Source organism: Aquarana catesbeiana, linkage group LG12 (genome assembly GCF_042186555.1).
Source record: "Aquarana catesbeiana isolate 2022-GZ linkage group LG12, ASM4218655v1, whole genome shotgun sequence".
Classification (NCBI taxonomy): Eukaryota; Metazoa; Chordata; class Amphibia; order Anura; family Ranidae; genus Aquarana; species Aquarana catesbeiana.
This window is the reverse complement of record NC_133335.1, coordinates 204,468,704-204,487,425: the sequence shown is the minus strand read 5'-3', so window position 1 is coordinate 204,487,425 and position 18,722 is coordinate 204,468,704. Positions and strand designations below refer to the sequence as shown.

General features: G+C 45.0%; 1 protein-coding gene across 2 annotated transcripts in view; it reads right to left on the bottom strand.

Annotated features, from left to right (window-relative positions):
* KIAA1755 (KIAA1755 ortholog) overlaps positions 1-18,722 on the bottom strand; it is a 178,025-nt gene that overhangs the window by 41,949 nt on the left and 117,354 nt on the right. For both annotated transcript variants that reach the window (XM_073606536.1, XM_073606535.1), the window contains exons 12-16: positions 16,577-16,768; positions 13,814-14,814; positions 8,203-8,452; positions 3,673-3,762; positions 3,344-3,565 (exon numbers count right to left, since the gene is read on the bottom strand). In XM_073606536.1, the coding sequence (XP_073462637.1) occupies positions 3,344-3,565; positions 3,673-3,762; positions 8,203-8,452; positions 13,814-14,814; positions 16,577-16,768 (1,755 nt within the window). The remainder of the gene's footprint in view (positions 1-3,343; positions 3,566-3,672; positions 3,763-8,202; positions 8,453-13,813; positions 14,815-16,576; positions 16,769-18,722) is intronic.

Sequence of the window (18,722 nt, the reverse complement as noted above, 5' to 3'; positions counted from 1 at the left end):
GTATCAGGCTGTAAGGCCCCTATAGAGGCTACCCAGTCTCCTGCCTGAGCTCTGGGCTTACAGCTGGCCCTGTGCAGGCAGTTGGTGCACGTTGCAGATGGCAATTAAAGGAGAGGTATGACCAAAGCTATTTTGGCTGTACTTATCCTATGGATCACAGGAATGCAGTTTGTTCTGCACTCCTGTGACCCGTTTTCAGCCAACAGCGGGCTGACGTCACTCAACCAGTCCAGACTTTAAAGTTGAGATCCACCCAGATACCTGGACCAACAGCTGGCTCAGCCTCTCAAAATGCTGCTGAGAGCCTGAGCCAGCCGCTTCTGCCTCCTGCACAACCCTACACTGGCAGAGCAGAGAGCTGGTGACTGACAGTCACTGTCTCCCTGCTCACTGAAGGCTGAGAAATGAGTGATCAGCAGTCTTTGATCACTCAGTTCTCAGTCTTAGAAGTAGCGGGGGACATATGCAACATCAGATCAATAGTATCATTTTTTTTTCTTTAGGAAACCCATACTTCTCTCTTTTAACAAGGCCCCTATTTATATTTATATTTTTTATGTGATCCTGACAGCACCTTTTTTATAAGATGTTTTTTGAGTGTCAACCAGTGGCGGCTAGTGTTTTTTTGTTTGGGGGGTGGGGGCAAGCAACCTCAACCCCCATTCCCCCCCCCCCCCCCGCTGTTTGCTGGTCCACTTACCAGATCGGCGGGCACAAAGAGCAAGGGGACAGGCTGCGCCAAGCATCTTGCAGCGTCTTTCGTGTCCTTCTATGATCACAGCGGCTTCCGCCATGCGTCTCCTCCCCTCTTCCTAGGCGTCCAATAGGATCGCCTAACCTTTCAGCCAATTGGGAAAAAGGTAACAGACCTGCGCTTCCTGATTGGCAGAGAGGCGATTCAGTGTTAGAAAGAAAATATTTGCTTTTCTAACACATCTGGGTGGACTCCGAGTGCAATGCTCTGCGCTTCGAGTTCACCTTTTTTGAAGCCTATTAGAGCCTATGGCGTCCGAAAAGGGGGTGGCAGCGGCGGCCATGGATAGATGCATGCAATGCATGGGGGTGGCACTCATGTGCCCTTAATTAATGGGCCGCCCCTGGTGTCTGCTATTACAGTGAGTACAGGGAGGTAGTATGGACGTAAAGCTAGATATTTAGTCTGACACACAACACAGTGGCGTCGGGAAGGGGGGGCTGGAGCCCCGAATGGGTCCCCGGAAAGCCCCGGGTCTCAGGCATGCACAATTGTATTGTTAGCCCCAAGCCCTGCCGAGCAGGGACCGATCTGATCCCGAGCGCCGCCGAGTGCGGCTGAGTGACATAGCAGGTCCCGCCTTCTGGAGCCTGCAGTGCCTATGATGGACGTCCCACTGGCCCAATGGCGGGACCGTGGGACGTGTGACGTCCATCATAGGTGCTGCAGGCTCCAGAAGGTGGGAATTACAATGCGACCGCCGCGCCACATCACTGTAAGATCCCTGATCCCCGCTGGCAGCTCTCCTCTCCTCCTCTGGCTGCCTGCTGTGATGATGATGGGATGGGACCGCACACCATGGCTGAGCTGAGCTGCTGTTGCAGGACACATGAAGTCTGTCTCAGGTAGGTCAGTGTATGGCAGGTAGATAGGTCAGTGTATGTCAGGTAGGTCAGTGTATGTCAGGTAGGTAGATCAGTGTATGTCTGGTAGGTCAGGTAGGTAGGTCAGTGTATGTCAGGTAGGTCAGTGTATGTCTGGTAGGTCAGTGTATGTCAGTGTAGGTAGGTCAGTGTATGTATGTCAGGTAGGTAGGTCAGTGTATGTATGTCAGGTAGGTAGGTCAGTGTATGTCAGGTAGGTCAGCGTATGTCAGTGTAGGTAGGTCAGTGTATGTATGTCAGGTAGGTAGGTCAGTGTATGTATGTCAGGTAGGTAGGTCAGTGTATGTATGTCAGGTAGGTAGGTCAGTGTATGTATGTCAGGTAGGTCAGTGTATGTATGTCAGGTAGGTCAGTGTATGTATGTCAGGTAGGTAGGTAGGTCAGTGTATGTCAGGTAGGTCAGTGTATGTCAGGTAGGTCAGTGTATGTCAGGTAGGTCAGTGTATGTCAGTGTAGGTAGGTCAGTGTATGTATGTCAGGTAGGTAGGTCAGTGTATGTATGTCAGGTAGGTAGGTCGGTGTATGTCAGAGTAGGTAGGTCAGTGTATGTATGTCAGGTAGGTCAGTGTATGTATGTCAGGTAGGTAGGTAGGTCAGTGTATGTATGTCAGGTAGGTCAGTGTATGTCAGAGTAGGTAGGTGAGTGTATGTATGTCAGGTAGGTCAGTGTATGTCAGAGTAGGTAGGTCAGTGTATGTATGTCAGGTAGGTCAGTGTGTGTATGTCAGGTAGGTAGGTCAGTGTATGTCAGAGTAGGTAGGTCAGTGTACGTATGTCAGGTAGGTCAGTGTATGTCAGAGTAGGTAGGTCAGTGTATGTATGTCAGGTAGGTCAGTGTATGTATGTCAGGTAGGTCAGTGTATGTCAGTGTAGGTAGGTCAGTGTATGTATGTCAGGTAGGTAGGTCAGTGTGTCAGGCAGGTGAGTTTAGTGGTCAGCATTGATGAGCACTGGTAAGCCAGGCAGCAACCAGCAAGTGAGCTTACCCCCCACCACACAACCACACAACCCTACGGCCCAGGCAAAAACCCCGCACCACTACAGCCTACAGCCCCCCCCCCCCCCCCCACACACACACACACACACCTGTGCCGGCCTTGGACTTCGGGCTGAAGCCCCTGGTCTTTTTGACACCTAGCAATTCCCCTGCTGACACCTCTGCTCTGACAGGGTGAGAATACAAGTAAATAATAAAAAAAAAATCAAGGAATAATTGAGAGGTAAGACTACATTATTATAACCTGTTAAGAGTACAGATTTAAATGATTATAAATGCTCATTAATTACTGATTATCTTTAAAGTTGCACTCTGGGCAGATTAAAAGCAGAAATGAATGCAGTGGTTAGACCAATTAGTGTCCTGTATTCACATGTTCTGACAAGGAAAGTACTGATAATAGGAGATACAAAAGAGACGATCCCATCAGTCTGCTTCTGGTCCTTTACTGTCCAATCACATGTTCACTATCCCCATATGTACCGATGTGTACCAACTGCAGTGCACAAAACTCATATGAGGAGTGCAATCAAGAAGTCCTACTCCCAAGTGATAGCATCTCAGCTGTTGTGTACTGTATACTTCAAACAGGATATTAGTCATATAAATAGGTTTTCTTTTTATAACACAACACAAAGTTTAATGCTGTTTTAAATTTGGTGTCACAAAACACAACACAAAGAGGCTAATTTATTTTCATTCTCTTACATCACAGTCCTGAATGTCATCCATGGCAAGTAGATCATTTCCATGGCGCAGCTGGAATCGCACGACTTCCCGCGCAGCCCTCATTTCCCCCTCCCGTGTGCTCTGTCCCTTGCACTCCCACTCCATGTCCTGCAGGAGCAGGCTGTACTTGCTGATGCGCTGGATGGGTTTTAGCAGGTAGGAGGAGAGGTCCATCTTGTCAGCCAGTTCCTGCTGCTTTCTCTGTGAATACACAATAACCACATAAGTTGTATAATACCAATTGTGTTCTCATCTTTCTTTAAAAGGACATTACCACTCTGATACCCAGCTATTTTTCCTGGTCTTACCTTAAAAAACAAAGCCCCATGCTCTTGTAGTAGTCGGTCGGATTGAGGCTTGTTCTTGCTGTAGAAAGCATACAATCCAAACTGTTCTTTCTATAACAGAATGCAAAAGGTTACAAGAATTGAACAGATTATTATTCTTACAGAAGGAGAAGAAAAAGAGACACGATCATTTTTTACTCCCCATAGTACTTGGCATAAAGTCTATTTTCTAGTATTTCATGTTTTTTATTTTTTTATAGGCATTATCCACTCTGCAATCTGTAATAGATATCTCTAACACATATCTGAAACTGTGTCCCTCAGGGGGGCTTGCAGGTGGAACCACAATGTTGCAGCAGGGGACAAGGTATCCCGCACAATGCTGAAGATTCTACTAGGGAAATTACTCTGCAAGAGAGCAACAAGTCAGGGGAGGGACTGACAGTCAAGCATCGGTAGTCTTCTGAAATCAAAAAGAGAAGATTATATTATATACAGTATCTCACAATAGTGAGTACACCCCTCACATTTTTGTAAATATTTTATTATATCTTTTCATGTGACAACACTGAAGAAATGACACTTTGCTACAATGTAAAGTAGTGAGTGTACATCTTGTATAACAGTGTAAATTTGCTGTCCCCTCAAAATAACTCAACACACAGCCATTAATGTCTAAACCACTGGCAACAAAAGTGAGTACACCCCTAAGTGAAAATGTCCAAATTGGGCCCAATTAGCCATTTTCCCTCCCCAGTGCCATGTGACTCGTTAGTGTTACAAGGTCTCAGGTGTGAATGGGGAGCAGGTGTGTTAAATTTGGTGTTATCGCTCTCACTCTCTCATACTGGTCACTGGAAGTTCAGCATGGCACCTCATGGCAAAGAACTCTCTGAGGATCTGAAATAAAGAATTGTTGGTCTACATAAAGATGGCCTAGGCTATAAGAAGATTGCCAAGACCCTGAAACTGAGCTGCAGCATGGTGGCCAAGACCATACAGCGGTTTAAAAGGACAGGTTCCACTCAGAACAGGCCTCGCCATGGTCGACTAAAGAAGTTGAGTGCACATGCTCAACATCATAGTCAGAGGTTGTCTTTGGTTAGTAGACGTATGAGTGCTGCCAGCATTGCGGCAGAGGTTGAAGGGGTGGGGGGTCAGCCTGTCATGCTCAGACTATACACCACGCGCTACATCAAATTGGTCTGCATGGCTGTCGTCCCAAAAGGAAGCCTCTTCTAAAAATGATGTACAAGAAATCCTGCAAAAATTTTGCTGAAGACAAGCAGACTAAGGACATAGATTACTGTCCTGTCCTCTGGTCTGATGAGACCAAGATAAACTTATTTGTCAAGCGTGTGTGGCGGCAACCAGGTGAGGAGTACAAAGACAAGTGTGTCTTGCCTACAGTCGAGCATGGTGGTGGGAGTGTCATGGTCTGGGACTGCATGAGTGCTGCCGGCACTGGGGATCTACAGTTTATTGAGGGAACCATGAATGCCAACATGTACTGTGACATACTGAAGCAGAGCATGATCCCCTCCCTTCGGAGACTGGGCCGCAGAGCAGTATTCCAACATGATAATGACCCCAAACACACCTCCAAGACGACCACTGCCTTGCTAAAGAAGCTGAGGGTAAAGGTGATGGACTGGCCAAGCATGTCTCCAGACCTAAACCCTATTCAGAATCTGTGGGGCATCCTCAAATGGAAGGTGGAGGAGCACAAGGTCTCTAACATCCACCAGCTCCGTGATGTCGTCATGGAGAAGTGGAAGAGGACTCCAGTGGCAACCTGTGAAGCTCTGGTGAACTTCATGCCCAAGAGGGTTAACCCCCCTGGCGGTATTCCGGAGTCTGGCTCGGGGTAGATTTTCAATACCAAAAGCGGTATCCCCGAGCCAGACTCGGGATCGCATCGCAGGATCCATGTAGAGGATACTTACTTTGTCCCCTGGATCCTGCGATGTCTCCCCGCTGTGATCTGCAAGCCGCCGGGTCTCGCTCGATTCACAGTGCCGCGCTTCGTCCCCTGCGAGCGTTGCGACGCACGGGGACGGAGTTCGGCGCCAAATACAAAAAAGTGAAACACACAGTACAGATACAGTATACTGTAATCTTACAGATTACAGTACTGTATCAAATAATTACACATCCCCTTTGTCCCTAGTGGTCTGTCCAGTGTCCTGCATGCAGTTTTATATTATAAAAACTGTTCTTTCTGCCTGGAAACTGGAGATTCTCCATAGCAACCAAAACTGTCCCTTTACATCAAAAGTGGCTTTAGACCAGCTAGAAAACAGCGATAATAAATTAGAAGCACTTGCAGAATTGAGCGATAGTGATTTGTGGGGAAATCCGTCTTTAAACACTAAAAGTAACGAAAGCGACAATTCTGCAACTGAGCAAATTTCAGTGTTTTTGATTTGATTACATTATTTTATAATTTTTATTATTATTACATGGTATAATTATTTATAGTTATTTATTATATTATAATTTTTTATTTCGTTTTTCAAACTTTATCATACCCGGGATGTCTACTAGACTCTTGTTTGGACAGATTTAAGTGAATTATTCCTAAGAATTACAGGCCTATAATATAAAATGCCAAATTTCTGAGCAAAATAATTGTACCGCTTTCAGCACCTAAAATCTAAAATAATCATACCACCAGGGAGGTTAAAGCAGTGCTGGAACATAATGGAGGCCACACAAAACATTGACACTTTGGGTCCAATTTGGACATTTTCACTTAGGGGTGTACTCACTTTTGTTGCCAGCGGTTTAGACATTAATGGCTGTGTGTTGAGTTATTTTGAGGGGACAGCAAATTTACACTGTTATACAAGATGTACACTCACTACTGTCATTTCTTTAGTGTTGTCACATGAAAAGATATTATAAAATATTTACAAAAATGTAATGGATGTACTCACTTTTGTGAGATACTGTATATGGAAAATGAATGTGTCTTTGCAGTACCCTAACACTGTCCCCTTTTCTGAAACTCCTCCTCCATTTCCTAATATGTGCATACAGCTTCAACGCTGTATATCTGGGATGGGATCTCAGGCACTGCTGCCTCTGAACGCTAATCTAAGGAGATTTGGAGTGAGTTGGTGATGTCACTACCCTGCTAATTTGCTGCTCACAGTTCTCTTTACTGGAGGCTCTGATATGACATGGAAGCAAATCCCTGCCTATACCAAGATGATGTCTTCACACAGAGGCTCAGTGTAGAACAAGATACAATTGCCCCAGAAAGAGCACCAAACAAACGATCCCAGAGTCAAACAATGATTTATTGGTTCAGTAAATGACAACAACCAACATGTTTGGGGGCTGATAGATCTGCCCTTTCCTCAAGGCTACAAGACATAAATATATAAGTTCAACAGTTGGTAAACATTTCCTTTGGATTTGTATACATTTGTTTGGTAATCTAGTTACAATTTTAGTAATCTGAGAAGTCATATGTTTTTACGCCTGTCTTGTAGCCCTGAGGAAGTGGGAGATTCATGGGTCCCTGAAACCTCTTGGTTGTTTGTTGCCCTTTCGTGGTCATTTACAGAACCAATAAATCAAGCTGGACTCTTGGATGATTTGATTGATGCTCTTTCTGGTGCAGCTGTATATAAAACACTGAATTTGGGAGACCCCCTATTATTGAGGGGCCCCCAAACCAAAGCCATTTGGCTCCACCTAGGACTTCTTTTCTATTGGTAGAGGAGCCATATTCAGTGCCTCACCCCCACCTCGTCTTGGACAGTAAAGCAGTAAATGGAAAACATCAGCTTCAGTGAGACCATAGGCAATTCTGTCGACTAGTACCCTGTCCTTTATCTGACATTTTTGGCCATAGCTTCCAGAGCGTAATTCCTCTTCAAATCAGCAACAGAATCAATTTATTTATTGGCAGAATGTTTTTTAATAAATTAAATATATACCCCATATACCAGTCTTTCTCAACCTTTTCAACACAGACGCTTGAAATAACTTTTCAGTCTCAGGGATTCCTGCTAAACATTACCATATCTACAATTCAAAATACATTAGTGTGATGGCCAATGGGATGAATGATCCTCACACTTGTGGTCACTGGGAAGAATTACAGATATTATAGATAGCTAAAAAGATCAATAGTGTCAGTGGGAACTTATCTGAGAGGCAGAAATTGCTTATTGCTCATGGAACCACTAGCAACCTCCGAAGGAACCCTTGGTTTCCATAGAACTCTGGTTGAGAAACCCTGCTATATGCCATATAGATTATTCTGTTACATAGAAGTAATTGGCTATATATATAAATTGTAAACATATATCACAATAAAATACATTTTTTTGCCCACAGCAACCACTCAGTGAAGGTTTTGTAAGATGAAATTCTGTCTGGATGTAAAGGGGAAACAAACACATCTTTAGGGTTTATGATGGTGGTAGAGAAGGATGGATTTAGGCACAGTCAATTTTTGCAGCAAAAGTAAAAAATTGTCTATCCACTGTAAATCATGCCTATAAATTGGGCTCAGGGAGATAACAGTTCACTCACATGTTTGAGGAAGCATCGTCCCACATGACTAGGGTCTCTTCTGCAGCTTGTAAGCTCCTGGAGGAAGACATGACTGTGGAACTCATAAATTTTTTCTAAATTCCCAAAGATGGCAGCATGCTGACCACGTAGGGCTGGTGGGAGGTCGGGCTGATCCATCTCACACAGGTAGTGAGAAAGAACGTAACCCAGTGAACACACGTAATCTCGCTCAGTGGCAAGCAGCTCTTCCATTATCCTGTGGAGTTTCCTAGGAAGGTATTAAAATATGAAATATGAAAATTCACATGTTACTGGGATATAGAAGATACAATCACAAAAGACAGGCAGCACAGAAAAGAGATGTACTGTAGTATTGATGTAATATACCTGTGGTGATTAGAAATATGGCAGCTCCCATTCTACAGTACCCATACCTCCCAACCGTCCCAAGACATCAAGTCCTGGTGTTCCGTGTATTTAGGCTGGAGTCCCGGAGGCCACTGCTGGTTTAGTCAGTGGGCTTGTGTATCAATGAATGCAATAGATGCTTTTATACACTGCACCCAGTGAGCATTCCTTCATGCCCGCACTCTCTGCCTCTCCTGCTTGCCATCCACTACAATCCTTAGTTGCAGTCATTTGTCGCTAGGACCGCCAGCATCCTAGCAACTGATCACCTGTTTTGCAGGCACACTCTAGGAAGAAACTACCTTCCTCCAAACTGCTTTAGGACCTCCTTGCTCCACCCCATGACATGGGCTTTCGCTTCATGCCTTCCAGAGGGAGCAACACTCAGCTGGCTCTCCACTCCCCAGCCACTCTTTCAGAAGTTTAGGAGCTGTACGTAAACCCCTCTGATCTACCTGCACTCAGACAGCTGCCACCTTCCTGGACTCTTGTCAGTCTCTCCACTGCCGTCCTCCTGTACGAGTCCCAGGGCATAACAGCAGCGCCCGGCAGCTATATGCTTAATTATAGTATGCATGCAGTTTGTAATGCTGCACCAGGGCTCCTACCCTGTCAAGCACAAAACATAATACATTTTCCCATGCCATCACTTCATCTTAGGGACCCAGGAAGCAAGTAGCAGAGAGAGAGCTGCTTTGTTTTTATTTTTGGCAGTGTATGACAGCACTGTAGCTGGTGTTCTGACAAAATAGGCAACTCGGCAGAATATCGAACCACGTCACTTACGGACTTATTTAATTATTATTTGCAGATTATTATGAAGTAATTTCAGATGATGAGGAATACGTGTTTTGACACAAGAGCGGCAACCGAATACAGTCCGGTGCATGGTATCATGACCGGAGATTGTTACTCCGCTCCAACATTAACCAACAATATGGCCGCCTCCAAGGCAGCGACAACTTTGTTCCTTTACCTGACTGCAATCGGTTGCCGCTGTTGTGTCCAAACACAAAATCGTCAAAATCTGCAAATACTGTGGATTTTAAGAAACCATAAGTGATGTGGTTCGATATTCTTCTGAGTTGTGTATTTTGGCAGGACACCGGCTGGTAGCAGTCATTCAATGGCAATCTGTCAGGCATCGGTGAAGTGGAGGGATTGGCACAGGGATCCAGGTGGTGGTGAGTGCACATCAGCAGCACAGGCTGGAAAGGAATACAGATGATATAGTAAGCCATCACACTGCAGTCATGCACATGTTGATACAGCCAGGGGCCAGCCTACAACACCTGAACTGTGTGATCACTGATCATCATTGTGATAATGATGATGATCACTGATTGTCATCATGATGAGGATCATACAGTACAGATGCTGTGGCTGTATCATTCATGGACATGGCAGCAGTATTTGTTCTTGTGGTATCTTACTGTGCTGATAATTTTTAGGTCTCCTTAACATTTGTGTTTAGGGGAGGGGGAGCTGTGATAAAAAAATCTGCATGTTTTTACCACTTCCCAACCACTCCCCCTTATGCCACAAACACAATGCTTTTTACACATCAACAATTTTGCCGTGGACATGATGCCGTGGACATATGCAACGAATACAATGCTTTTTGCCTGGCAACAATTATTCACACTGTTGTGTTCAGCGTTTAATGCTGCCTGCTGAACACAACTCATGATTTGGGGGGGGGGGGGGGGGGTAGAAGAGAATTTGTACTAAAAAGGGGGTAATTGGAGGGATTTTGTGAGAATTGGTAGTTGTACTGGAAGGGGAGAGGATTTGTGCTGGTAATAGGAATTTGGAGGGGGGGATTTGTGCTGGGAGGAGAAATTGGAGGGGAGGGGAGATTTGGGGGGGGGGGGATTCATAGAGGAAGGGAATTTGTACTAGAAGGGGAATTTGAAGGGGTGGAAGAGGGTTTGGGTGGGGAAATTGTGCTGAGATTGGGATACAGAAGATCAATGCTAGAAGAGGGGAGAGGATTTGTGGAGGTGAGTATGCAGATTAGTGGTGGATTTTTTTTCAGTATGAGAGAGTACATATTTTTAGCTAAAAGGGTAAAGCTGGTAGACAGTATTGCTTGAGGGGGAATTTTGCAGGAATTTTCTCCTGACCCCTACACTGAACAACACACACCCCTGTACTCTTCATTATGTTCTCCTCATCCTACTGTGTGTTACACACTCCTGTCCCCATTCATTCTGTGCATTACATATTACTGACTTCAGTACTGTATGCATTACACACCCTGGATCCCTGCACTCTGCATTATGTATTCCTAAACCCGACACGGACTGCAGCATTCTGTGCATTACATACTTGTGATCCTTAAACACATTGCATTACACACCCCTGACCCCTGCACTCTGCCTTACCCACTCCTGCACTATATACTCTATATTGTACATTACATACTTCTCATCAAAGTGTTCATTGTCTCCATAGTTCCTGGATGCTGTGCAGGCCCTTACTAATATAATGAAGTTCTATTTTTAAGGTTGGCTCAGACAAAGTGTGAGCAAAACCATATTTAATGGAAGCTTTTTTAAAAATGTTTTAGTGATTTTGCTGAGGTTTATATGTGGCTGTGAGATTCTTGCTTGTGGCACAGAAATCAAGGTATATTTTGTAGGTACAAGGAACTCTGGGTTTTGTTTTAGCATGCCCCTTAAGCTCTTTCCACTGTTAACAGTCTGGCCACACCCACTTTTTGGCACAGTGCGTGGAGCTCATCGCAGGTTAATTCCACCGTCAAGTGTCCCTCATTCTCAAGTTCTAAAGTTGGGAGGTATGAGTACCTAACAAAAGAAGTTCTGCCATAAAATTGGTATGGACCATGTGGTTAAGTATATTTAAATGCAAAACGTTTTATTTGTAGCTTTGGAGCGTAGACGTGTTAAAATACCTGCTACTTCTTAAAGAGGAGTTCCACCCGAAGTTCAGTAAAAAAAAAATAAAAAAATTAAAAGTCAGCAGCTACAAATACTGCAGCTGCTGACTTTTAATTGGACACTTACCTGTCCCAGGGTCCAGCGATGCGGGGGATCGAAGCCCCGCTCGTCTCCCCCTCCATTCAGCGGCGCCGGCATTGCAACTGTGGGCGCCGGGCTGTGGCTTCACAGCCTGGCACCCACTGTGCATGCGTGAGCGGCGCCGCGCGCTGTGATTGGCCGCTCAGTCACCTGGGACCTGTAATGGAGGGAGGGAGAAGAGCTGAGCCCTTCCTGTGCCGAGGGGGAAGTGATGTCACCAGCCCAGGCACTGGAAGAGGCAGACTACGAGGGACCACCTAGCAACAGGCATTTAGAGGTAAGTAAAAAAAATATATCCAAATGTTTTTTTGTATTTTTTTTAGGATTTTTCATGTATTTTTTTTTTTTTTGTGGAACCCCACTTTAAATGTAACCTGTGTCTTTGCTGGAGAGATTCACCAGATCCTGGTAACCATTGTCACCAACACAGAAAGTTATAATTGATTCAACGTTTTACCCTTTGTCACACCTGATTTCTACAAGGGACAATTCAATTCAGTTTAAAATCCTCCACAGGATATATCTCACCCCTCAACGGTTACATAGGATTTACCCTGCGGTCCCCTCAAGATGTTAGAGATGCATGACAGGCCCAGCGGATCTTGCCCATATTTTTTGGCACTGTCACTTGATTCAATCCCTTTGGGCTGAACACACAACTTTTTTTATGTTAGCTACTATTCCAATGCCCATGAGCACTGAAATTTGTATATTTGACTTGGTTCATCAGCTAGCCCCTACATCAGCTGGCACTGAAAGTTCTGCTGGGACTTCCCCTATTCTATGCTAGAAAAGCCATTCTACCGAAATGGAAATCTCCAGTGGCCCTTACACATGACTATTTGAAGCATTTCGTCAACTCAGCCATTACACTTTATAAATTTGCATATGCTTATAGGGTTTGCCTTAAAGTGGTTGTATACCTATTTTTAAAACTTTTACCTACAGGTAAGCCTATAATAAGGCTTACCTGTAGGTAAAAAAAATATCTCCTAAACCTGTATGGTTTAGGAGATATTCCCCTCGCAATGAGCCGCTGACTGCAGCGGCTCATGCGCACAGGGGATTCTCGGCTGAAAGCCCGGCAAACTCCGGACTTTGCCGGAAAGAAGTCTCCCGCGCGCATGCCGGAGCCGCGATACCCGGAAGACACGCCGAGGGGAAATGTCAGCTCCCTCGGCGTGGACCGGGTGAGATGCCAGTGCCTCGTTCTAAGGTAAGTATCTCATAATGAGCTAGTATGTAGTGCATATTAGCTCATTATGCATTTTACCTTACAGGTGTAGGGAAAGAAAAAAAAAATTCAGCGGGTTTACTACCGCTTTAAGAAATTCTCCAAAGTCTGGCATATATGGCTGAATTCTACTTCCACAAATGCTGCCTTGGAAGAAACCTCTAAGGCTCTGACATGACAGGATAGAATAATAGGTAGTGCTCCCTACGGAGGAGATTGTGTGAGGTAGATTGATTTTACTACTTCTCAATCAGGATTTTGGGTGTGAGGGTTTGGTGTCTTAGCAGATGTCATTGATTTCATTATCTGAGTTACTTGCACATTTTATCTTCCCTTCCATCGGACTGAGTACATACGTAAGTGAGGATTTGTTGTGTTTGTTTGCCTTTATACATTTTTTTGTAACTAAAAAAGCCAGGGTATGCCCAGATGGCTCTGTTTTGTATTTTTCTAAACCAGGGATCCTCAAACTACGGCCCTCCAGCTGTTGCGGAACTACACATCCTATGAGGCATTGAAAAAATCTCACATACACAGACATGACTAGGCATGATGGGAATTGTAGTTCCTGAACAACTGGAGGGCCATAGTTTGAAGACCCCTGTTCTAAACCATACATTTCAATAAAAAAAAAAAACAGGAAACCTTGTTTGGCAACAACTATTTAAGAGGAGTCTTGCCCTAACTTTGGGGGAGATTTCCTCTTTCCAGTTGTGTCTGCAGGACTTAAAGGGATAGAATATCTCACCAATGGGGGTGCAAAAAACATGACAAGGTTTTTTCTTTTTTAATCATTCCCTAATTTGTCCAGATCCAAAATATTTGAATTTAGATGTTCCTTACTTAGGTTTTGAACTGAATCTTTGGATTTTTGCACTGCTGTACTGAATTTGCCTATCCAGAATATGGAATCATTGACTGATATACATAAATTTTGACTTACGCAAAGCTGAATTTTGCTGTCCAGTCACTGTCCCGAGATGACTCCGTCAGAGCTCTTCTCATCCAAGGAAGGCGTGGATTAAGTGGCTCCATTGCTAACAAAGGAGAGATTGCTGAAGAACTTTCACTGGAGTACTGAGAGGCCGAATCTCCTGTGGAGAAGCTGGCATGCCTTGAAAGATGACATCGCTTTCCAGACTGCTTCACTCCTTTGCCACTCTCATCCCTAGAGAGGCTACTCGAGTCATCGCTGCTTGTTCTTCTATAGTACATCCAAGGGAAATGATCTGGAGTTGTAGAAGAAGGGTTTTGAACTGGGACAGACCTAGAAAGTTTGGGGCTGGGAGTATGTAAAATCTCTAGAGCTTCATTGTTTGAGTTCTGAACTATCAGCTCAGTGTTCTCTGGGTCTGACCCACTGCTGTTCTTAGACTCATCAATGGTGGAGCATCCCTGTGAGGTTACAGTCTCTCTGGCTGTCCTTCCATTCCTATGGCTCCTGGATGCCTTCAGAAAGAGCCCCATAGAGCCAGAATGAAGCCCGAAACTACAACAGTTTATAATTGTTGACTCTGCAGATCGCATACCACCCCTAGGCCTGAACTCATCTGTTTCCTTTGGATTCCCTTGTGCAACATCACTTGAAAAGCTCACCATGGTGCCATCTCCTTGACTACTAACACCAGAGACCAAGGTGGTATCCTTATGCCAGCCTAAGGCCATTGCAGCCTGTTCATCCCTGCACTTCTCTAGAGTCTCTTCCACAAGTTGCTTCGCCTCTTGACATCTGAGCCAGGTTTCATTCCACACCGCCAACCCTCGACAACTGCTAAGCTTGTAGGCTTCCTCTTTCATCTCCTGGAATTTGTCATCTGACAATTCTTCTGTCAGTCGTTGCAAGTAGGTCTCAAGGCACTGTTGGGTTTCTGGTTGGCACAGTTTTTGTTCGGCCACCTTCAGTTGGCCCACATAACGACTGCAACTCACAGTGAGCTGTGTGATCTAGTAGAAATCACAGGCAACAAAATACTTGCTACTTTAAACAGAACAAGCATTGGAAATCAAAATCTGAGATCACAATTAAATTATGAAATTTTAAGGATGCAAATATACAAATAGACCCATGAAACCAATAAAATTAGGGGGCTCATATTTTAAGTAGGACTGTGTAGCATTTGTGTCCTAGAAAGAGTGTATCATGTTTTCTTTAGTATAAAAATAGTACTTTTACGTCTATCCATAATATATTTCCAGTGCTGATAGGATTTTTAGAAATTGGGCACAGAGCTGCAGGAATATTTAGACCTAAGATTTATGACTGCAATATGGTAAAGGCCCCATGCACACTGCACGTTAAGGCACCTTTCACATGGACGGCTATTCTGCTGCAGTTAAAAGCATGTTTTTTTTTCTGTGAAATTCAAGACACCAGGCACTGCGATCAGCTTCATTTGTACAGTGCGATTAGCTGGGGCATGATGGGACTGTGACGACATAAGGGGCCGGGTCACTGGGTGACATCACCCGATGGCCACGCCCCATGCCTATATAATTGGTTGTGGACCTCGCTCACGGCATTACAGCGAGATGGAGCGTTGTGTCAACATCTCTGGAAGAGAAGAAGAAGACGTCTCAGGGAAGAAGACCGGGCTCCTCAGCTAGCAAAAGAGCGGCAAAAGAGCAGAAGATAGCGGAGGAGCCCGGCAGAAGGAAGAAGGCACCGGAGAAGAACCAGAGAGCACGGAGACGACACCGGAGAGAGGGAGAAGAGGCCTGAGAGACCCCCGAAGTCAGCAGAAGACCCCCAAAGTCGGAAGAAGATCCCGGGAGCTGCCTAATAAATTACTTTTAAAACCTGTGTAGTGTGTTTTTTTTATTGACACTTTTTTCCTCAGGTGAATGGGTAGGGGTACTCATTCACATAGGGTGGGGGGCCAGGATCTGGGGGCCCCCTTATTAAAGGGGGCTCCCAGATTCCGATAAGCCCCCCACCCGCAGACCCCGACAACTAACGGCCAGGGTTGTCAGGAAGAGGCCCTTGTCCTCATCAACATGGGGAGGAGGTGATCTGGGGTGGGGGGCCCCCCCTTGCCCCAAAGCACCAACCCCCCATGTTGAGGGCATGCGGCCCGGTATGGATCGGGGGGGGGGGGCGCTCGCTCGTCCCCACCCCCTTTGCTGACCGACCGGGCTGCGTGCTCGGATAAGGGTCTGGTAAGGATTTTGGGGGGACCCCCACGCCATTTTTTCAGCGTAGGGGGTGCCCCTTGGAATCCATACCAGACTGAAGGGCCTGGTATGCTCTTGGAGGGGAACCCATGCCGGTTTTTTATTTAAAATTTGGTGTGGAGTTCCCCCTCAAGATTCATACCAAACAGTGCCTGGCATTGGCGGGGATCCAAGTCGAATCCCCGTGCTTGTCGCTCATTGGGAAAGGAAAAAACATTTTTCCTTTCCTGATGAGCGAGCCAGCTCAGCGCTGCTATCCGCAGCTGACACAGTGCGCTGCGATTACCTGCGGTTATGTGCGGATAGCTGCTCTAAATCGCTCCTGAACGCAGTCAATTCTATTTTTTCTATCCGCACAAAACCACATGTAATCAAAATGCAGCTAAACGCAGTGTGTGAATGGGGCCATAAGAAAGTATTGTGTGCATTTAGCTGCGGTAGAAAACGCAGCTAAAAGCACAATTCTATCCGTCCGTGTGAAAGTAAGGTAAGCCATCTTCTATGATAATATATTTATTATGATTTCTTCTTGTACCTTATCACAAAACCTGTAAAGACTGAGAAGTTTCTCCAGCTCCTCCTTTTGTCTCTCCACACTCATGTAGAAGCTGCTTAGTTTGGCCTGGAAGCCTCCTCTTGTAGCCTTAAATGACTCCATTTCTGGAAACAGTGACCCATTGAACTTATTTGCATTATCCAGAAGGACCAGCCCATGGTTATAATGCACCTGTATCAAAACAACAATTCTGGTGACTTTAGGTAGAAAACAATTCTAAATCCAATTTTGGTGAATGAAGAAAAATCCAAAAGAGGGGTTATAACAATCATGTCAAACTCAAGTCTAAGGATGGGCAATTGTGCCTCCATCCACTGGCCACATTACAGTAGTTCATCAGCATTTAGAAATATAACATGGTGGAATTAAAAAGAGAAATGTTGATAGCTAACAGAGAGGATAAGGAGCTCTATTAATTTACAACTGCTAAGCCTGTTGATAGCCACCACCTTCTACTCTGTACTAACTTGGCTGGTTAATGCCATAGTATTTCATCCCACCACCTTCAGGCAAGATGCCTCTTAGGCTGCCTTAGATTGATTGTGTCTTCCTGACAATCTACTACCTTTAGGGAGGATGCCTCTTAGGCCTCACTGCCCACCACTTTCAGCAAAAATGCCTTTTGGGCATAGGGTTTTAGGATGAACGCAAAAAGAACAGGTTCCTCCATCCACACTATACAGTGACTATGGATGAATCTCCCTCTGTAGCTATTGTATTTAGAGAAATGGCCCCATCCGCTGCCATAATGCTCAAATTGCAGATGCAGATGCATCCTGGCTCCTTAAATTTTTTAATCAAGGGTTGCCGAGCGACAGGTCCACCCACTGAATTTCAGCCAGTTCATCAGGAACCAGTCAAAATACATACATACAGTGTATGATTAACTTTAGAATCTTTATTTTAAGCCTAAGAGGTGTCTCTCCTGAAGGTAGTAGGTGGGCTAGGAGGTGCCTTAACTGAGCTTATAAATCATCTCCCTTGAAGGTGGTGGGTTTCAGGAGCAAAATACTAAGGTGCAGGCTGCATAGAAGTTCTACTTTACAACCGGTCTACTGCAAAGCGGAGAGTGGAAGGCAGCACAGTACTGAATTGATGGCGGGTGCAGGAGCTGCCGGAGTTAACTTTTCATACTAACAAGCTGGTGATTGGTGGCTAGGACACTGGGTGGTCCTAGCCACCAATCACCAGCTTGTTAATATGAAAAGTTAACTCCGGCAGCTCCCGCACCCGCCATCAATTCAGTACTATGGCAGAGTTAACTTTTCATAATAACAAGCTGGTTTTTGGTGGCTAGGACCACCCAGTGTCCTAGCCACCAATCACCTGCTGAATAACTTTAAAGTTGACTCCAGAAGCTCCTGCTCTCCGCTCTGCAGTGAAGATGAGAGCGGCAGAGGCTGATGGGAAGGACCAGCAAAGCAGGGACATGTTCGCAATTTACCCGTCAGCTGCCCGCAGTCAATGGGTAGATTGCGAACCACGGCTTGCAGACCCCCGCAGTAGGTTAAGTATCACTAGTGGTACGCATTCACTGTAGATGGTACATGGCAATACTCAGGATTAGAGATGAGTGAAATTGAGAGCTCTTATTTAATTGAAACTTCAACCACAAAAGATTTCAGTAAAGTCTTGATATATTGGCGAACTACACTTGGGAAGGTGAAACTGAGATGGATTTTGTTGATAGGCAACAGTGCACGGGGCTTTAAATGGCTCCTAAACATTACAATAGCTCCTAATAACTGGACCCAATAAAGTGGCAAAAACAGCCCCCAGTCACAGAAACAAAAACAATATATCACATTTACTACTACTATTATGAGGTAACAGTTGTGATTACGTGAAGCATGCTGATTCGGTTAACATACTGAGAGAGTCTGCTTTTATGGGCTATGCTACAAGGTCATACTATACAAGGCAATATCCATAATGTATATCAGCTTTCCCAGCTAGTTGTTTAATAACTTTAGATAGGAATGATGAAGATGATGCAAAGGAAAAAGCAAGGAAATGGTAAAATGAGTTTCGAGTCACTGCTACACAGGGATGGCCAGTACAACTACCAGTGTTGTACAGTATAAGGTGGTGTTACATGATATACCATTAATAGTGTAGCCATTAC